Here is a 21,647-nt window from a genome sequence, read left to right as displayed (position 1 = left end):
AATAGCAACTGTATAACCTAAGTTTGTTATTCCCGTTTGGTCCTTGGATCTGTTAAACATCTTCATGATGTTGTATGCTAATTTACTGCTCACCCTCTACCTCTATGTATGGACTGGTAACCTCCATTTCACTGTATCTGAAGAAGTGTGCATGCACATGGAAGCTTATACTTTGGATAAAACTGTGCTGGTCTTAAAGGTGTCACTGGACAGTGTGGACTCAAACTTTGTTCTGCTGCTTCAGACCGACACGGCTATCCACCTGACTCTACGGAGTTATTAGTCAATTTATACGGATGCCGCATCATCTGTGGAACAAACAAAAGTAACAGTTTAAATGGAACGATCACTGAGTGACGTTCAACGGGATCTTTGGGGATAGGCCTGGAAGGTTCATTACAGCTATGTTAAGAGTCCTGTGAATTCTCCACCTGCAGTTCTGCTGGCAGCTGGATCCTTCAGCAGCAGAAAAGGTGTCACCACATGGTCCTTTCCGCACTAGACCTTCAATCCTGGTCCAACCCTGTCCCCAAACTTACATTCTACCCTACATGTGAGTTCACCCCTGTAATTATCTCAGGGTATTTTTACATTCTATACTACACTCGAGTTCACCCCTGTTAATTCTCTCGGGGAATTTTTTGTTTCCACGTTACACTGAAGTCACCCCAGTTTCGCCACACACTTGTCCTGGAATAAACGGATGCTGTTATAACCAGGGATAAACGCAAGGTATTGTGTCGCGAGTTGAACTCTGATAAAACCAGGGATGAGATCCAAGTGCGGAAAGGACCCACGTGGAAGCAACTTTGGACTTTTCAGGGAAGGGGGAGAACTGTGCCTGGCTCGGTGCAAAATGCTAGAGACGCATTGATCACGAGAGGAATTTTTTGTTTCCACGTTACACTGAAGTCACCCCAGTTTCGCCACACACTTGTCCTGGAATAAACGGATGCTGTTATAACCAGGGATAAATGCAAGGTATTGTGTCGCGAGTTGAACTCTGATAAAACCAGGGATCCAAGTACGGAAAGGACCCATGTGGAAGCAACTTTGGACTTTTCCTTTTGGGAACGACCTCTTGACCATGAAGGGAGGGGGGAGAACTGTGCCTGGCTCGGTGCAAAATGCTAGAGACGCATTGATCACGAGAGGAATCGGGGGGCGGGGGGGATCTCTGCGCTCACATCTGTGATCCAGCCCTTCTCTGCACTTTTGTCAGCTATGCTGCCATGGGGGTTGGGGAGTTCATTCTGTGTCTTGTTAATTGTTATTGCATTCCTATCCCTGTTGCTATGCCTTTGCTGTAACGCTTTCTCTACCAGATGTGCAGGAGGAGGTTTTCTGGAGGGCTCCTATGTACCGTGAGAGACTCCTGGTTCTCAGCTTTAGCCACCTAACGGTTGCCTGACTTGTCCCGCGCGCGGGAGGGTCCCTAATTGGCCAATGCCATGGGGTGTGTGTGTGTGCATACGAATACCCTGTATCCTATTAGGCTCTAGTGGCTGTGGCCATTCCTAACAGTGCCTGTGTTACTGCATCTATAGCTTTGCAATAAAAGTATAACCGTTCCTGAATGCGTGTACTTCGTTGTTAGCTGTTCTGACAACTTTAGAAAGACAAGATGACGTACCACTTGCCCTCTGCATGTTGAGAAACAATTTGTGACATCCTTAAACTCAGGGAGAGTGTCTCCCCCCCCCCACTTGCCCACTTTGTGAAGGAGCGCACTGGGCTTTGGGAAAGGGGTGCCTGGGGGGGGCGCCCTCCTTCTCCTCCCCGCAGGCTTGGCCTACTCTTGCCGGTGATGCCCGGCCAGTTTCCTTCCCCCTCCCCTTACCCGCTTGGGTGGGGTCCATCCTGTAAACTGTGGTTTCACAGCTCACTGTTATTTTGCAACGGCTCCTTCCTCTAGTCTGCTAGGTAAAGGAAACACAACGGACTAAACCAGGCTGCCGGGTGGGGTGCTTGGCCAGTCAATGAAAGCCCCGCTTGGAGCAGAGGACGGGAGTGACATCGACCTGTGCAGGTGAGCCAAGGCGGGAGGAGGAGGAGGAGGATCCAGGATTTAATCCTGCAGCTCCATCTGTTCCGACATCCATCCATCCGTTCCCCCCCCCATCCAGCCTTTTTTCTTTACTCTCAACCTCTGCCTTTCCTCCCTTCACACCTTCTGTCTGCAGCTTTTAACCTCAGCCTGGTTATCAAAGCAGGTGAACATTCCCCCCCTCCCCAAGCATCATTCCTTTTGTCTCTCTCTCTAGGGGCGGCTGTGACATGGAGGGGTCTGCAGTTAGAGACCCCCAAATGTGAAATTCAGGCACAAGGTGCAGCTGGGGCTGCCCGGAAGATGGAGAAGGTGGGTCTTCACTCGTCCTCCTTGATGCTGTTTCTCAGACTGAAAATCACTCCTCCTGCAGCTGGTTTAAGCCTTGCTTTGGGGGGGGGGGGGGGGGGACAGGCACTCATTTTGGGCCTGACTTTCTCTTCCCCCCCCCGCTAGCACAGCCCAAAGCCCCTGCAAGAGGGATGGAGATTTTCGAGCTGGGAGTTAAGCCCTTTTCCCCAAACCGTGGCCCTGATCCATACCAGTCATGCCCACCCCACTTGTAGTCGCTTTTGCAACTTCATCAGATGTCAGAGCTTCTTGGATCCCCAGTGTCACACATAGTTTCACCCGGAGGTGAGAAGAAGAAGAAGAGGAAGAAAAAGAAGAAGAAAAAGAAGAAAAAGAAGAAGAGTTTGGATTTATACCCCGCCCTTCACTACCCAAAGGTGTCTCAGAGTGGCTTACAAACTCCTTTCCCTTCCCCTCCCCACAAAAGACAGGTAGGTGGGGCTGAGAGAGCTCTGACAGAAACTGCTCTTTTTCAAGAACAGCTTTTATCAGAACTACGGCTTGCCCAAGGTCATCCAGCCAGGTGCGAGTGGAGGAGTGGGGGATTCTGACAGGTGCAAGCTTTTCCTGGGGAGATTCCAGAACAGTTTTTATCTCTCTTTAACCACCCTTGTCTTTCACCTTAAGATTCTTTCCCTGCTTCTTCTTTTTAAAAAGAACTATTGTGACACCACTCTGGTGCACTCAGGACATGCCCTGTTGATGCCCCCCCCCCATTAGTGCCATGCAGCATTTATCTTTCTTTCTCAAGTTCAGCCTTTAAAACCTCCTGTGATATCCACGTGTCTCCGTCTTGTGGTGCTTCAAACCTTTGACCTTCCCACGCCGAGATCTTTGCCTGGGTCCTCCATACGCTTGCCTGACAGAAACTGCTCTTTTTCAAGAACAGCTTTTATCAGAACTACGGCTTGCCCAAGGTCATCCAGCCAGGTGCAAGTGGAGGAGTGGGGGATTCTGACAGGTGCAAGCTTTTCCTGGGGAGTTTCCAGAACAGTTTTTATCTCTCTTTAACCACCCTTGTCTTTCACCTTAAGATTCTTTCCCTGCTTCTTCTTCTTTTTTAAAAGAACTATTGTGATACCACTTTGGTGCACTCAGGGCATGCCCCGTCGATGCCCCCCCATTGGTGCCATGCAGCATTTATCTTTAACTTTCTCAAGTTCAGCCTTTAACCCTCCTGTGATATCCACGTGTCTCCGTCTTGTGGTGCTTCAAACCTTTGACCTTCCCACGCCGAGATCTTTGCCTGGGTCCTCCATACGCTTGCCGCAGAATCCCAGCACTTTGCAAAGCATTCTCGGTTGTGCTCTAGGGTGCATCCGCCTCGCACAGGATCCTGGGGGAAGTGTTTTGAGGATGCCCCCGAGCTCCCCACCCCCCAGCCATGAAGTGCAGGGCGGACTCAGCAACTATCTTGCAGGGGACCGTGACTGCCGTTACTGGGGAAAACCCCAATGAGCTTTGGAGGGACAGCACAGCAGTTTGGAAATGACGGCTCTCGAGTGACAAGTGCAGCCGCATCTCTGAGGGTTCTGCTGCAGGGGGAAGTGGGACAGGCGCAGCAGCTTGTCCCACACGCAAGGGGAAAGCGGCACTAGCCAAGTTTCCTCTTCTACGTGCAAACTATAGGTCTGTCTCGCTTCACCTCTTCGGTGCCTGCCTTTCTTCTCCTCTGCCACACAGTCTTTTGCTTTCTCTTAATGCTCCCACCTGAAACGGTGAGACGAGGGCAGCACAAGCCCCTTAAAGCGCCACCCATTCATCGGTCACAGTCCCCCAGTGGAAATGCTCTACTCTGCAGAGAAGGTACGTGGGTTGCTCAGGATGAACTGGAGCTACAAATGGAGGTTGTGTTGCTGGTCACCCCCGGAGGGAGGGGGGTTAAAAGACCCCCTTGACCCGTGTTTCAGAGGAAATGACTTGAGGGTTCTGCTGCAGGGGGAAGTGGGACAGGCGCAGCAGCTTGACCCACACGCAAGGGGAAAGCGGCACTAGCCAAGTTTCCTCTTCTACGTGCAAACTATAGGTCTGTCTCGCTTCACCTCTTCGGTGCCTGCCTTTCTTCTCTTCTGCCACGCAGTCTTTTGCTTTCTCTTAATGCTCCCACCTGAAACGGTGAGACGAGCGCAGCACAAGCCCCTTAAAGTGGGGTCTGTGCGCCACCCATTCATCGGTCACAGGCCCCCAGTGGAAATGCTCTACTCTGCAGAGAAGGTACGTGGGTTGCTCAGGATGAATTGGAGCTACAAATGGAGGCTGTGTTGCTGGTCATCCCTGGAGGGAGGGGGGGTTAAAAGACCCTCTTGACCCGTGTTTCAGAGGAAATGGCTATATTACCAAAATCTGGCTTCCGCCAAAGCACGTGACTGCTCATACTACAAGAAAGGCTCACTAAAAGGTCCTTTGGACTGTATCTCTGTTTACCCTCCTATCTTTGGAGCAAGGGGTGGATCTAGATGATCTCTGGGGGGGGGGAGATAATGCCCAGCTCTGTCATTTTATGAAATGCACTATAATTTGTGCCAAAATGTCCCAAATCAAGAAGACAATAAGTTTCAATGGGCAAATAGGAATAGCAAGTTTTAAATTTACCCTGAGTGGCATATAAATTTAACAACAACGACAATAATATGTGTTGAGGTTCTACAGAGCCTGGCACCAGTTTGTAATTCTGCAGGAGACGCCTCCCCCACTCACCTTGTCCTTGATCTGGGGGGCAAAGAGTCTTCCAGCCCCCCCTCCCCCTGCACTGATTTGGAGAAGACCCAGAACTGAGACAGAATCAAGTTCTTCCATGTAGACATGATGTTAGAATCTGGTTAAAACTGTTAAGGTTATTGTTATACACGTATCAATGTGAGTTGTTATGTGGGTGTACGGAAATTGTACAAAATTTTTTAGGTCTAGCCTAGGTTTTCTGGGAGTGTCTACCGGTCGATCGTGTTATAATAGTTTTACTTTTGGATTGCTCTCTCTCTTTTTTTTTTTTGGTGAGCTTAAAAAATATTTTTGAATGTGAAAGGAAAAAAAGAAGAACTATCAGCCGCGTTTGACTTCGAAGTTGTGCCACCCGCTCTAAAAAACAGCAGGCGCTGGCGGAGGTGACGCCGATAGCCGGAGAAGTCTTAAACAACAGGAAACGGTGTCCTCCGGTGACCTCTTGCCACTTTGAGACCCTCTCTTGTTTACCCTTCTTCTCCATTCTCTTTTGCAGAACCGTGAACTGCCGGGGAGAGGGAACTTCGAGCCTCCCTCTTTGGGGGGGCCTGTGACCCGTTTGGCCGAAACAACTGCCCTGGTTCTGCTGCAACGGGTGCAAGGCATTCTGGGGTCTGCGCTGCTGGTTCTTGTTCCCCAGGCACACATCGATTAACCTCTGGCCCTTACACCATCTTATCCTAACCAACAACTCTTGCCTCATCTGCTGTAGGCTTGAATGCCAAGTTTGCATCCACGGCACTAACACAAACGGCGGCGGGAGCCAGATTCCTTTTGTCAGAGGCTGAGACGGTTGCTGCCTTGACTTTCACTTCCACTCAGACGTCCGCCCTTCATGCAATAACAATCTGATCCCATTTTGTCAGAGTTTTCAGGGAGATGCCTGACTTGGGTTCTACCATGGCATCTTCCACCTCCCCGCCTCCAGCTCTTACCACCGAGCTCCTAGAAGCTCAGCTCGGTTTGGTCCGTGGCATGGACCTCTGCCTACACTATGCTGCCACAGACAACAGCCACCTCATCCTGCACCACTACAATCTCACGGGAAGGATGGCTAACCGGCGGCCCCAGGAAGACACCGTGGGCACCCTCAAGGTGGTCTTCCTTGCTGCCGGCTGCCTCATTGTCATGGAGAATCTGCTTGTCCTCCTGGCCATCGCTCGGAAGCTGCAAGCCCGCCGTTGGGTCTACTCTTGCATCGCCAGCATCACTCTCAGTGACCTCTTGACTGGCGTGGCCTTCATGGTCAACCTCTGCCTGTCAGGGAGCAGAACCTTCCGCCTGTCACCCACAATGTGGTTCCTTCGGGAGGGGGTCCTCTTCGTCGCCTTGGCAGCCTCCACCTTCAGCCTGTTAGTGACGGCGATCGAGCGCTACAGCACCATGGTGAAGTCCATCGCTGAGAACGAGACCAGCAAGAAGGCCCGCCTGAGGGGCCTCTTGTTCTCCTGTTGGGTCCTGGCTGTCATCGTCGGCTTGCTCCCTTTGTCGGGCTGGAACTGTCTTTGTGATCTGCCCAACTGTTCCACACTGCTGCCCCTCTATGCCAAGAATTACATTCTCTTCTCGGTGGTCATGTTCATCATCATCTTGGTGGGCATAGTGGCACTGTATGCCTCCATCTACCGCCAGGTCTCGAGGAGCAACTGGCAAGCCACGTCAAGGTGTGGCCGCAAGAGGTCGCTACGGCTGCTGACCACGGTCTTGATCATCCTTTTCGCCTTTCTGTTTTGCTGGATCCCCCTCTTCATCCTCCTACTGATGGACATCTTTTCTCAGACTAGGAGCTGGAAGCTCCACAAATACTTGGACTGGGCTTTGACCTTGGCGGTGGCCAACTCCTTCATCAATCCCATCATCTACTCCTTCAGGAGCCAGGAAGTGAGGAGAGCAGTCCTAGAGTTACTCTGCTGCTGCTGCCCTGGAGAATGCCTCGCCGTGGCCGATATCCCAGCGGGATCTTCCACGGAAAGCTCCTTGAAACCACAGGAGAGCTTCCGAAATTCCAAGGCACTCAACGCGAAGAGGGCCAGAGAGCCTCTTTCCAGTAATTCCAGCGCACTGAGTACTGTGCCGCCAGACGACACATCCGATTTGCAGCAGGCTAGCCACATATATCTCCCTGAATCCCCAGAGGAAAGGTGGGATACAAATGTACTATATAAAGTGAACTGGAATCTCGACCGTTCTGGACACGAGGAGCGAGATTCACCGTTCAGCCTAAAGAGCTATTAGTCTAGCAAGGTGTGTTCCAGCAGATGGTTAACTGAGAAGTAAACTAGGAGAGTCGACTGATAGTACCACCAATTCCCATTCTTGTGGCCTCTTCCTTGGATTTGCTTGTGTGCTGCTTTCATGTATTCAGTCCGTTTTCAGATTCAGTATAGGCAGCCCTGAACTATTCCAGTTTAACCAATACATAGGCCCAGTTTACATGTTAGGCTAAACCAGTGCCAGGGAACCTTTATCTGAGGTTAGTGAGACCTCCAGATTGATAGACATCTGCGAGTTATGCTTAGCTGGCTAATCAGAATCACAGACCAAGTGAGCTTGTAAACCGTGGTTTGTGCTAACTAGGGGCTGGTGCAATGTGCAAACTGACAAGCTGCTATGACACCTCGAGTGCTCCAGAGAGCCGAGGAGACAGGGAATGACAGCAGCTCTTGACCATGCTTTGCCTGACCATATGAAACCTCGAACCGTGGGCTGGAATTTTGAACTATAATTAGCATAAAAGCTTGAGCATCAAACTTGGTTCAGGCGTCGCACCAAATCAAGATGAGTAGGATTGTCCGAATGCAGGCCACACCAGTTACTATGGCTAGGTACAGGGAGGATACATCAAGGCAGGAGACTGAAACCCTGTTTGGAAGTCATTTGATTAAACACAGATGCAGGTGGGTGGCTGTGTTCGTCTGAAGCAACAGAACAAAGTTGGAGTCCAGTGGCATCTTGAAGACCACACATGCACACAAAAGCTTATCCCTAGAATTAAACTTTGTTGGTGTTATGTTAAAGGTGCCTGACTGGACTCAAGCTTTGGTTAAACACAGTCTAAGTACAGTTTTGCACAGTGTGCAAATTCTGGTTCGGTCCCAAATTCTTGTTCTCTGCTACTTGTCCTCATTCCAATTCTGATCTCAGGTGGGGTGATGAAACCAGCACTTGTCAAGGATCTGAATGGTCATCTGCGAGCTGAATTATGGCTTAAAAAACTGACCATAGCTAAACCCAGGGTTGAGTGCGTTGCCTGAACCAAACCACTCAGTTCTGGGTAGTGGTTTTAAAATTAGGATACACTCATGATAATGATCTAAAGTATCCTAAATTGCAGTGCCCTTTCTGTAAGAGGGGGGAGGGGGAGGCCTGCTCTGTTACTGACCCATGACAACAAGTGAGCCACTAAAACAGAATGGCTCCATTTTTATTATCACTTGGGTCACCACTTGAGAGAGCCAGTTTGGTGTTTGAGAGCCAGTTTGGTGTAGTAGTTAAGAGTGCGGACTCTAATCTGGGAGAACTGGGTTTGATTCCCCACTCCTCCACATGCAGCTGCTGGTGTGACCTTGGGTCAGTCACAAGTTCTCTCAGAGCTGTTCTCTCAAGAGCAGTCCTCGAAAGAACTCTCTCAGCCCCACGTGCCTCACAGGGTGTCTGTTCTGGGGAGGGGGAAGGAAAGGAGATTGTGAGCCACTTTGAGACTCCAAGTGAAGGGGGTATAAATCCAATCTCTTCTTCTCTGTTCATGGTTGGTTGGAATGCCTGCTTATCATGCTCAGTAAGCAAGAGAGAAATCTGCATGGTTATCATTGCTAAGCTTAGCCACTCGATTCTTTGGAGTGGCTTCACCCAACAACATTTAATCCAAGTGTGTTACTTTTTTTTTTTTTTTAATGACTGAATATTTTTCTGGATGGGCATTCTACCTAGACACCATGACAGTTTTGCTGGCACAAGTGACAAATGGCACTGCAGAACTGGGAGAGAGAGAGCTGGAGTCAAAAACTGTTATCTCGGGATAGGACGTTCTATCAGTAGATGTGCTGTCTGCTGAAGGAGTGCCCGTTTTACACTGGTATGTTCTACTTGTACGCTTGTAGCCATTATACATGGGTGTGTCCTACTCGTATGCCTGTAAATAAAGCAAAGATTACAAAATATCTCTGGTGCTCACTGTTCCTCTAGCATCTCAGCTCAACAAAGTTGGCAGCTCTTCATAGGTAGCAATGCGTCTATCACTTTCTTCCTCTAAGTTTCATCCCCAGGAGGGAAGGCAGCCTGGTATACTCCAGTCTTGTCAGATCTCAGAAGCTAAGCAGGGTGGGTACTGGGAAAAGAGACCACCGAGGAAGGCTCTGCAGAGGAAGGCCACGGCAGCAGCCACCTCTGCTTCTCACTTACCTTGAAAGCCCCTTGCTGGGGTCCCCATCTCGGTTGAGCATAAGTTCTCCCCATTTGCCAGAATGTCAATTCCTTGGTCTTTTTTATGCATACCAAAGTGTATGTTCGATGGCATAAGGATTGCTCTTGTGTAGCGTTTTATCACTATATGCCAGTTTGGTGTAGTGGTTAAGAGCATGGACTCTAATCCGAGAGATCCGGGTTTGATTCCCCGCGCCTCCACTTGCAGCTGGTGGTGTGACCTTGGGTCAGTCACAGTTTTCTGAGAGCTGTTCTCGAAAGGGCTCTCTCAGCCTCGCCTACGTCACAGGGTGTCTGTTGTAGTGAGGGGAAGAGAAAGGGATTGTAAACTGCTCTGAGACTCCTTCAGGTATGAAGGGCGGGGTATAAATCCAATCTCTTCTCTTCTTGTCTTCAATATGTATGCCTGATAGTACAGGGGGGAGAAACATTTTTTTTTTTTGCATTTTTACCCCGCCCTACCCGCGAACGGGCTCAGGGCGGCTGAATTCATGCAAATGAATTAAAATTCATGGCAAAATTTGGGGGAAATAAGGAAACAAAATGGAAGAAATCTGCTCGGCCCTATGAATAACAGAACTGCAGGCTGTGGAAGGTCAGTAGTTCAGCAGTTCAAGACCCGGGTGCCGCAAGACGGGGTGAGCTCCTGTCTCTAGTTCCAGCTCCTGCCAACCTAGCAGTTCGAAAGCAAGACATTGCAAGTAGATAAATAGGTACCACTTTGGTGGGAAGGTAACAGCGTTCCGTGCGCCTTCGTGTTTAGTCATGCCGGCCACATGACCACGGAAACGTCTTCGGACAGCGCTGGCTCTTCGGCTTTGAAACGGAGATGAGCACCGCAACCCTAGAGTCAGATTCGACTGGCTTTCAAGCAAGGGAACCTTTACCTTTACTTTACCTATGCACTGAAATGTAGTTTGGGAGTGGGCAGGCCTTTCCATAATTGGCAGGTTTGATTTTCTTCTCACCTCAAGCGTGGAGAATGCAGAGGATCGGATGTTGCCAAATTTCCCATTCCAGGCAACACTTGTACTGATTGTGCAATGGTTTGTGATGGCCTGGCTTGCTGTTCAAAGCTTGAGATGTTCAAATATGCAGATTGTGTGTGCCGGGGGGGGGGGGGGGGGGGATTGCTCCACAGATGTCACAACGGCCTTTTTCATTCTACTTTTTGAAAGCGGATGGAAAAACCACAGCCCTGATTGCTACATTTAATAGCCAGGAATTATCATATAGGTTTCTAAACACTGGGAGTGGGGAGACGAAGTTTGTAGAACAATCTGAGTTTAAAAATTCGCTCCTTTCCCTCTTTCTTCCCTTCTTTCTTTCCTGCCTTATCTTCTTTTTTCCTCCTTTCCCTCATTCCCTACTTCTTCCCTTCTCTCTTTCCTTCCTTCTTTCCTTCTCTTTCTTTCCCTCTTTCCTTCCTTCTTTCCTTCTCTCTACTCTCTCTCTTTCCTTCCCTCTTTCCTCCTTCTGTGGCCCAACTCTAGTGAGAAGGGGTTTAAACTTTAAACCCCTTCTCTCTTTGCTCCCCACCCCCCAGGCCAGCTGGGGAAGGGAAGGGGAGGCTTTTGAAGATGCCTCCCCCCCTCCTTTTGCTGACATCACTTCTGGTGATGTCAGGTGGCATGGCATAGGCTAATCGCCTAGTAGCTCATTAGCATACCATATGCTAATGAGCTCCTGCAGCTCTTTTTCTACGAAAAGACCCCTGGAGGTAACCCTCCAGATATTGACACTACCCCCCTTCCCCCATTAATAATGGTATCTGTGCAGGCAAAGACACAGACACTTGGCCCCAATCCTGGAGTTCAGTTGATATGTTGAGTTGCTGTAGTTGTAGCAATCCAAGCCAAAGTTGGAGCTGGGGGTGGAAAATAGGATTCTTCTTCTCCGTGTGCGCCCCTCTTGTACAATTCCTACTAATCCATATCAATCTAGCAAATTTTTTGCCCTTCCTAAAAGGAGTTCAGGGTTGTACATGGTTCCCCCCTTGCTCATTTTGCCTGTCTCTGTCCCCATTTTGGAGAACTCTTGGCTTGTCTAGAGGTTAATCTCTGAGTAAGGGACAAGTGGGCCCGTGGTGGCTCAGAGGTTTAAGCTCGGCAGTTCAAGACCAAGTGCCATGTGACACTAGCACTCGAACCTGGCAGTTCGAAAGCAAGAAATTGCAAGTAGATAAATAGGTACCACTTCAGTGGGAAGGTAACAGCGTTCCATGTGCCTCGGCGTTTAGTCATGCTGGCCACATGACCACAGAAAAAGTCTTTGGACAGCGCTGGCTCTTCGGCTTGGAAACGGAGATGAGCACTGCAACCCTAGAGTCGGATTTGATTAGCTCTCGAGCAAGGGAAACCCTAAGGGACAAATGGGAGCAGGTACATTTTGAACGCGGTGGAATATGCTCATGCACATTGGCTTGCAATGGCATCCCATCATCTTCCTTCCATCTCTTTCCTCCCATGGCTATTTATTTTATTTTATTTACATTATCTATACTCCAACTTTCCCACTGGGACTCACGGTAGATCACACAGAGCGAGTCAGTACAATCAACAGGATGGGACATTCAATAAACAATGAAATAGGATTTGGGTTGTAGAACCAACCAGGAATCTAAAAAAAACCCACAGAACCGAAGCAAAGCGTTAAGTATTAACTATTAGGCTATTTGGTTAATATAGCAGAGTTTTGCCCCGTCATTGAAGCATGATACTTGGTGCAGTTAAAAAAATCTCCCTAAAAGTATACTGCAAAAGGCAAAAACTTCCATTTATTCAAGTAGATCCAGTTCATGTTCAAGTTGCAGTCAAACAAAGACAGAGATGCCTAATCTAAAGAATACTTTCCCTATCACAAACGGCCAGCTTGTCCTGTATCATGTCTCTGGGAGTATGAGGGCGTTGTCTCTACATGGTTACCATTTGTTTGGGTTTAATTCTGGGGCGGGGGAAACATAGTGAATGAAATAAATATGTCAAAATTGGAGATTGGTGGGCAGATGTATCCAATGTTGACATATTTATTTCATTCACTATGTTCCCCGCCCCCGAATTAAACCCAAACAAAGGGTAACCATATAAACTAAGCTTGTTATTCCTGTTTGGAATCTGTCTGTGTGTGAGAGAAAGAGAAGCCTCCAACTCCCAGAATGCTTAGCGCGTACCCTGAGGGGTCACCTCCATTTCCCATCGTCCCACGGGAAAGGGCGGCCTCACCGAGGCAGGCAGGCAGGCCAGTTTGACAGTTCCTCGAGCCGACCCTGCCCTTTCCCCCAATCACCTATTGCGGGAAGGAAGAGGGGGAAAGCAGCCTCCAACTCCCAGCATACCTTGCGCGCCAGGGCCGTGGGAACGGGGGACGGACTCCATTTCCCAGCGTGCCCGGCGGCCGGCCTCGCGCTGGCTGAGGCGACGGTGTGAGGGAGCCAGGGCTGTCGAGTGAAGCGCCTCCGCCTGTCTGCCTGCCCGCCCGGCCTCCCTCTCTCCCCCGGTGCCGCCGCCTGAACCGAGCCGCCGCGATGCTGGAGGAGGCGGGCGAGGAGGTGCTGGGCTCGGTGCTGCTCAAGGCCTCGTGCCTGCCGCTTAGCTTCCTGCTGGTGCTGCCGGCCGTCCTGCTCCTGCTGCTGGGCCCGCCGCCCGCCTCGGCCGCCCACGAGTTCACCGTCTACCGCATGCAGCAGTACGAGCTCGGCGGGCAGCCCTACGGTGAGGGGGCGGCCGAGGGGGCCCTGCCGGCACCCGTCCAGGAGAGGGAGGGGGCGTGGCGATTTGCATGGGCGAATAAATTATGCTAATAAGGACCCCGGTCCGGCGGCATCGACCCCTTCGGGGCGAGGACCCGGGAGCCTCGGGAGTGCTTTTGCTGCACGCCTCGGTCGGCGCTCCCGGCCTTTTCTCTCTGCAGAGGTTCAGGGCCGCCCCCGCCCCGCTCTTGCCCTCCCAACAACAGCCCTGTGAGGCAGGCGGGGGTGGGAGTGTGCCGAGAGCGAGTGCCTGGCCCGAAGTCACGCGGTGAACTTTACGGCAGGGCAGTTATGCTAATGAGTTATACTAATGAGCTCCTGCACCTCTTTTTCTACGAAATGACCCTTGATTCAAGGTATGAGCGTGCACACAAAAGCTCATATCTTGAATAAACCTTTGTTGGTCTTAAAGGCGCCCATTGGACTCTAAATCTGTTGCCCTGCCGCAAAGTTCACCATGTGACTTTCGTGTGCACGCACACGCCTTTAAGTCCAACAAAGGTTTATTCAAGCTCATACCTTGAATAAACCTTTGTTGGTCTTAAAGGTGCCCATTGGACTCTAAATTTGTTGCACTGCATCAAACCAATAGGGCTGACCAACGGGATCTATCTTTACGGCAAGGGTTGGGCTTGAACTCCTCTGACAGCCCGCCCCTTGGCCACTACGAGAGTGGGGATAAATGTCCCTGTTAATCCGCTGCATTCCTGTTGTCCCCGGTTGATGACGCCTGAAGGGTCATATTTTGGCAAGCTTTTAGCGTTTTTTCGTATTTTTAAACTTTTGTGTGCGTGACCCGTAAAGAGCTCATTGACAGAAAAGTGGCCTTGTGAATGTTCTTGATAAAGAAGGGAATGGGAATCTGGAACATGATTCTGCCCTTCTAAGCCTATTAAAGTCAATGGGCTTTGCCATGTGGGTTGCAATGTTGGTGTGGTTATTGCTATTAACATGACTTTGCATCAGAGACTACTGTCCAGTTAGTTAAACAGATCTTGTTGTGGACTTCCCTCTGGGTTTCCATCACCCAGAATGTAATGACACTTAGCTCTCAAACAAGTGTGACTAGGACTGCAGATTTAGGCCCCGGTTACACGGCAAAGTTGCCGTGGGAGAGGCACGGATGGTGGGCGTGATCACACCCCAACATCTGGGAAGTGGAGCGCACCCGTGGCTTACTGCCGATAATGCACATTAAAAAACTAGTACCCCCAAGGTACTAGTAAACGTTTGCCACGGGCTGCCTCCAGACGCCCGTGGTGGGATTGTGGCGGAGGCATTCCCCTCCGGTCCCTCGTTTACCCACCGGCGCCGAGGGAAGGACCTGTGATATGCCGCCGGCGCGTCTGATCGCGTAATCGCGGATCAAACTGGGCCGGGGCAATTAGCCACCCCCACCCCCCGCGCGATATCCGGCCCGTGTGACCGGGGCCTTAGTTTTAATCAATCGACACTGCAGAGGTTTGCGTCCACAAAAAATGCTAAAGCAGAGCATGTATTTTTTAAAAATATATCTGCCTGCCACGGCAAGCTCCATTTTGGAAGAGGCGTTTCCAGGGGTGAGGAATGTTGCTTCTAAGATGGTGCCCAGCTGCCTATGCTTTTGGAAGCGTGCATATTAAAAATAACACAGGAAAGAAATCTGGTTGTTGGATTAGGGGGCACCTTTTCAAATCTCTTTCAGTCATTCTATCTACCTGGTTAGCTAGCTGAACATTGCAACATTTCTGTGTAGTAGTAATGACTCACAGCAGTCTCCCACAAGGTGTGTTTCTCTCCCTCCCCCCATGAGGTGGTGGTTATATGCCCTATCTGAATGGCTTTGAACCATCTGCCTATGTGTAACCCCAGAGGGGGAGTGTGCAGGATGTTACAGAGCTGTTCTGCCGGTCTTACCAGTTCCTTCCTTAGGAGAAGGGGCTGGGGAGGGTATGTAGCAAGGGGAACGTGTGTTGCAACTTTGTGGGGATATCTCCAGGAACTCCTTTGTGGCCCACATCCTTCCTGTGGGGTGAGAGGACAACAAGCAGTGTGCGGAAGACAGCAAGTGAGGTTGATTGATTGAGGTTGAATGATTCCCATCATTCTCTAGGCTCGGGAACAGTATCTGTTGCAATATGGTGTTGAAGGCTTTCACGGCCAGAGTTCATTAGCTGTTGCAGATTTTCTGGGTTGTGTGGCCGTGGTCTTGGCATTGCAGGACCTGACGTTTCGCCAGTAGCTGTGACTGGCATCCTCAGAGGTATAACACAGAAAGATGGAGTACTCTCTGTGTCAAGGTGAGAAGAAAAATGGTAGGCAGGTAATTTTTATCTACTCAGGAAGGTGGGGTAGGGCTGAGTCATTATCTTGTAGGAGTTCCCCAGGCTGTGAACATGCTAATGGAGGAGCTTTCCTGAGGAGGTTCTTTTTGTATTTGGATTGTTTCCTGCGGAGGTCTCCTGTTTCCTGAGGAGGTTCTAATCTTACCTGTAGTGCTATTGTCAGATGTTCTGTGTTATACCTCTGAGGATGCCAGTCACAGCTACTGGCGAAACGTCAGGTCCTACAATGCCAAGACCACGGCCATACAGCCCGGAAAATCTGCAACAGCTAGCGTCTGTTGCGTTTGGTAGATTCAGGTGGGTAGCCATGTCGGTCTGAAGCAACAAAACAAAGTTTGAGTCCCAGTGGCACTTGTAGGAATTCTGGGTATAATCTTCCATGTGCATCCGCATTTCCAAGTGTAAGGTAAAGGTTTCCCTTGCTCGAAAGCCAGTCAAATCCGACTCTAGGGTTGCAGTGCTCATCTCAGTTTCCAAGCCGAAGAGCCACCGCTGTCCGAAGACGTTTCCGTGGTCGTGTGGCTGGCATGACTAGACACCGAGGTGCACGGAACGCTGTTACCTTCCCACTGGAGCGGTATCTGTTTATCTACTTGCAATTTCTTGCTTTCGAACTGCTAGGTTGGCACATAAAAGCTTATACCCAGAGGGAAACTTCATTGGTCTTAAAGGTGCCACTGGACTCAAACTCTGCACAGCCAATGTAATCCCCAGTGGCACAAGGTATAGACAGGAACTCTCGGTCTGGGGCAAATGATGCTCTATATTCTTGGTGCTTTGGGGTGCAACAGTGGGAGGGCTTCTAGTGTCCTGGCCCCACTGCTGGACCTCCTGATGGCGCCTGGTATTTTTGGCCACTGTGTGGCAGAGTGTTGGACTGGATGGGCCATTCGCCTGATCCAACATTGGCTTCTCTTAAGTTCTCTTATGTTAAACCCGACCTGGCCCTGCCCGCTTTCTGAAATCACTTGCTGGGCCCCGTGTTGGGGACCCCTGCTCTAGCCTCTACATCACCCTAACTCTGTGATGTGTTCCAGTCTGAGTGCATCTGTGGAGGGGGATTGTGAAGTTTGCTACCTGTTTGAACTATGATTGTAAGCTGCCTTGAACCATGAGGAAAGGTGGGATATAAATGTTTTCATGAATGAATAAGTGACGAGGCTGTAAATACGAAGGGACTCCCCAAGCCGCCCCACAGATAATAAATGAGGTGGCATGCTGTGTTCTGGCTCCTGGGACAAACCAGGCATGAGTTTTAAGCCTCGTGATTTCAGCAGAGCTGTGCAGCAGGTGCCAAGCCTGTAGCGCCTTATCCTCGAGGCTTCCGGGGGGCCTCCTGTCCAGTGTCCTGTTTCACTGGACACTGTGCGGCGCTCCCGCCAGTCCTGGTGGCTTGATTTAGCTGAGGAAACCAGCCCGGGAGAAAAGCATCTGATTCCTAGTGAAACGTATTGTCCCTGTGGAGCAGAGTTGCAGCTGTTACCGGGGGGGGGGCTAATTTGGAGGAGCTTTTGAAGCGGATGGGAGCCAGTCCCCCCACACACATCATTTTCCTGCCTGAAAACAGCCCTCCAGAGATGCCCTTTGCTCTGCTGGAGGAAACGTATTGGCAGCCTGTATGTTTTCTCCCAGCAAGGGGCCACTTAACCATTTGAAAATGTGCTGGAGACCATGCGCGCTGGGGCAACAGAGCAACGGGGTCACGAGCCCGTGATGCTGTATTTGACAGAGTCAGGCTCTTGGATCTGTAAGGCTATCGTGGTCTCCTGTGACTGATGGCAGTTCTCCCAGGGATCAGCTAGAGGTCTTTCATCTTGCCTCCTACACGATCCTTTTAACTGCATGCATCAAGCATTGAACTTGGGACCTTGTACCTGCAAAGCAGGTGCTCCACCGCTGAGCCACGGCCTCTCCCTCTTCACAAAGCTGACATTTCTGTAAAGCGGCACAAAAAGCTGAAAAGCATAGATAAATGGTAATAGCAGAGCAATTGTTGAAAGGGAGCATCTAAAGCAGGAGCCCGATCAAAATTCCCAAGCAGTTCGGGGGAAGGAGCTGGGATAGTAAATACGGCCTCGGCTGGCTGGATAATCCAGTTAGCACCAAGGGATTTTGAGTAGGAATCCCATCTTGTGCAAGCATGCATCCAGTTCACAAAGCCACCCTTTGTCCCTCAAGGGCTGCATTTCAGGTGCAATAAAACAAGCACAGAGAGCAAGAGCTAAGAGAGAGATCATTCCCATAGGAATCAACAATTATAGCCCAATTCCAGTCACAAATTAGATGTCGCTATTAGCCAATTGCGAGTGGGCATGGGTGTGCCCAATTGTTGGTTGTCATAGTTGCATGTGGGGATAGGCTAGAAGTTTGGGGACCACGCCTGCAGTCACATGACCCCAAACTCCAGCTTCTCCTTTGCCTATGCGACTTTTTGCATGTGAGGCAGAGCCAGGAACCATCAGGTCTGCCTCTTCCCTTAGAGGTGTGAAAGAATGTGTGGTTATATGGCATGGTTATAAAGTTTCTCTGGCCAAATGGTCGGCCACTTGGCCTGCGAGAGGAAATAAGACACAGCATGTTATCAGAATGTAATCACAGGAGAAGGCATGGATTATAGAAAGCAGAAAGCAAAATTTCTATACACTCCCTGACACTTCTCTTGGGGCTGGGAGTTGGAGGCTGTCCTTGGCTCCAGAGCCTCGTTGTGGCTGCTTACGAGGTCCCTTCCTCTGCTCCCACCAGGCACCCGTAATGCTGTGCTGAACACAGAGGCGCGCACGGTGGAAGCGGACGTGCTGAGTCGGCGCTGCGTGATGATGCGGCTAATGGACTTTTCCTACGAGCAGTACCAGAAGGCCCTCCGCCAGTCAGCCGGCGCCGTGGTGATCATCCTGCCGCAGAGCATGTCGTCGGTGCCTCAGGATGTCATCCGGGTAAGCATCCCTTTTGGAGCACGGCGGCGGAAGTCTTCCCAATAGATGTTTGGCCAAGTCTGCTGCCTTCTGAGTTTCTCAGAGAGTAGATCTGGAATGGGGAATGTTTGCATCAGTAGTGCTCTTGGGGGGGGGGGAATCGGGGTGTTCTGTTACTCGAAACCCTGATTGTAAAAAGATGTCTGCATGAAGTTTGGGCTGAGCAGTCATGTTAGCTTGCTGGTATAATGGTTGTGTTTGCAAACAGTGGTGAAGTCCCACAGTAAGAAGGTCTGTATGGGCAGAGCGGGTTCCCTGAAAGACAGGCAAGTCTTCTCCTGCAATGCCTAGCCCCAAGGGGGAATAGAATGAGTTCTAGGGTATGCTGCTGGACCCTGTGCACCATCTGTGAGTCCGTATGGCCTGACTGATTCTGTCCTGACTAATACAGAATATGAAGAAGAAGAAGAGTTGGATTTATACCCCGCTCTTCACTTGGAGTCTCAGAGCAGCTTACAATCTCCTTCCCTTCCTCTCCCCACAACAGACTCCCTGTGTGATAGGTGGGGCTGAGAGAGCTCTTTTGAGGACTGCTGTTGAGAGAACAGCTCTGAGAGAACTGTGGCTTGCCCAAGGTCACCCAGCTGGCTGCATGTGGGAGAGTGGGGAATCAAACCCGGTTCTCCCAGATTAGAATCTGCCGCTCTTAACCACTACCTGAGGAGCTCCTTGGCTGGCAAGCTAACGTGGAAAGAGTCTGCTGAGAGTATAAAGTTTGAAAACCGCTGACTTAGAAGCTGAGTGTTTGTGCTGGTGGTTTGCCCAACTGTTGTCAGATCTGTAGGTGAGCAGCAGTTGTGGGCAGGTGGGTGAGGTTAGCACTGGACGATCCTGCCATGTTTTACCAGTGATCTACCCTGGGATGCTTAGGAAAGATGATGGGGACACTCTCTCGTAGGCGATCGGTAACGGAAGGGATGTGCTGAGTTATGCTTCAGAGTGTTCAGACTGCTTCACATAACCATCCTGCAAGCAAGACTCTCTCTTTCAGAGAGCTGACATCTTGTCAGTTTGCCACCTGCTGAGACTGGGAGAGGGAAGATCTAGAACAGGGACATCAGGCTTCTTCGCGGTGCTTAGCCACCGCATGGAGTATCCTTTTCAAAGCGGCAGCTTCCGTTCCTCGAGGCACAGAGGAATGGCATGGCTGCTGCTTGTCAGCCTGGCAGTGAAGCAAAGGGAAGCAGCAGCAGAAACAGAACAGGCCGTACAAATGCCACACGAGCATTTCGTTACTGCAGTTGAACACAAGGCGGTTTTGCAAAGGGGGGGCTGAAGGCAGCACAGCCAAAGCATCTCTTTCCTTTTCTTTGGAACATCCTGATTTTTCTCTGACTCCTGGCACATTGTCCTGTGTCCTCAGCAATTCATGGAGAGAGAGCCCGAAATGCTAGCCATGGAGACCATCGTGCCGGTCTACTTCGCCGAAGAAGACGAGGAGCTTCTCTCCATCTATGAACAAACCCAGGCGGCTTCTGCATCGCAAGGCTCAGCCTCTGCCGCTGAAGGTAGGTCTCTCAGAGTCGTGCAGATTTCCTCAGGAATCTGTTGTACCAGGGTGTGTTGCATTCCTCTTACCTCCTGTGTGTTTTTAATATAAAGGACCTTAGTGTAATCAAGGCTAAAAGACTCTTGTTTGGAATGCACACCTAGCAGGCTTGGATTCTGTGTCTCTCCACCCACCATCAGAAAGGCAGTTAAAACACTTCAGTTGCCTCTTCCTTCTGCATTCTGGTGCCATCACGCCGACTGTGCAGGATGAAGGCCACGCACTGCTATGTGTCGGACAGGCCCTGCCAGGCGTCTGCACATTCTTGACCTTGGAGCTGGACTTCCCCTCGCTGGGAATGTGTGGAAGCTTTCTCCTGCCCACCCCAATACGTAAATCCAAACAACAAGGGAAAAAGACTAGTGTGGAGTCCCAAATTGGGACTAGTGGAGTCCCAAATATACAAATTCCACTAGTAAAAAACACTATCAAAGATTGCCAAAACAATATATTAAACAATTATAAAGTTGTATACTGTGATTCCCTAGTTCCAGCTCCTGCCAACCTAGCAGTTCGAAAGCAAGAAATTGCAAGTAGATAAATAGGTACCACTTTGGTGGGAAGGTAACAGCGTTTCGTGCGCCTTGGTGTTTAGTCATGCCGGCCACATGACCATGGAAACGTCTTCGGACAGCGCTGGCTCTTCGGCTTTGAAACGGAGATGAGCACCGCAACCCTAGAGTTGGATTCGACTGGCTTGCGAGCAAGGGAACCTTTACCTATACTGTAACTACTATACAATTATAAAGTTGTATACTGTAACTATAACAAGGCATAAGATGCAGCATTTCTTCCTTTGAAGATAAGACATAAAGTCCATGTAGCCAGTGTGTAACTTGATAGGAGGAGTCCACATAGTCATAACATTTTTCAGACAGCCTTTGCAAAGACGCCCATTCTAGATACTTGGAAGATGCGTTTCCTTCGACTTCTTCAGTTTGTGTAAGTGGAACCTGATTTCAGCCATTTCAACAGACCACAAGGTTCATAGTGTAAGAAGTAAACCTATGATTCACTTCTTACACTATGAACCTTGTGGTCAGTTGAAATGGCTGAAATCAGGTTGTTGTGACACCACCAAAATTGTTTAATATATTGTTTCGGTAATCTTTGATGGTGTTTTCTACTAGTGCAATGTGTATATTTGGCACCCCAATACACGTCAGGGTTCTCTTCTTTCCCGTCATCCTGCTCGTTTCTCCACTTGCAGTGCAGTCCTGAGCATCTTTACTCGAGACTAAGTCCCCTTGAGCTGGTTGAAGCTTGCCGCTTAAAAAGCGTGCCTAGGACTTCAGCCTGAGTCGGCCAGAGGTAGTTCTTTGTTTGCTGCAGGCTGTCCGACGGTCAAGAAGCCTGAGCTTTTATTTTATCTTATTTGCACTGGGGGGGGGGTGAGTTGGTGGGGAGAACAGTATCTAAAGCAAGAAGCAAACATCAGTTATATCAGCTACACAGTAGAATGTTGGATGAAGACTGGGGGAGGCGTGAGTTCAAATCCCTGCTCAGCCGTGAAGCT

The 21,647-nt window shown here is 50.0% G+C and overlaps 2 protein-coding genes across 2 annotated transcripts; both read left to right on the top strand.

Annotated features, from left to right (window-relative positions):
- Window positions 1-5,946: 5,946 nt before the first annotated feature.
- Window positions 5,947-7,351, top strand: S1PR4 (sphingosine-1-phosphate receptor 4). Its single transcript, XM_015423315.1, has one exon. It carries the CDS (start codon window positions 5,996-5,998, stop codon window positions 7,349-7,351), a length of 1,356 nt encoding a protein of 451 aa, XP_015278801.1. The 5' UTR covers window positions 5,947-5,995.
- Window positions 7,352-12,824: 5,473 nt separating this feature from the next.
- On the top strand, window positions 12,825-20,090 carry NCLN (nicalin; the record flags this gene model as incomplete). Its single annotated transcript, XM_015423314.1, has 3 exons — window positions 12,825-13,248; window positions 18,353-18,543; window positions 19,946-20,090. Coding segments are annotated over exons 1-3 (523 nt in total), but the record flags the coding sequence as incomplete, so codon positions are not given.
- Window positions 20,091-21,647: the final 1,557 nt, after the last annotated feature.

The sequence above is a fragment of the Gekko japonicus genome, unplaced genomic scaffold (assembly GCF_001447785.1).
Source record: "Gekko japonicus isolate JY-2015 unplaced genomic scaffold, Gekko_japonicus_V1.1 scaffold1449, whole genome shotgun sequence".
In the NCBI taxonomy this organism is placed as follows: Eukaryota; Metazoa; Chordata; class Lepidosauria; order Squamata; family Gekkonidae; genus Gekko; species Gekko japonicus.
The sequence above is the reverse complement of the archived record's forward strand: the minus strand, read 5'-3'. Positions and strand labels throughout refer to the sequence as shown.

Excerpts from the sequence above, each read along its gene's own strand:
- S1PR4 (XM_015423315.1), top strand. The coding sequence starts at position 5,996 with ATGCCTGACTTGGGTTCTACCATGGCATCTTCCACCTCCCCGCCTCCA.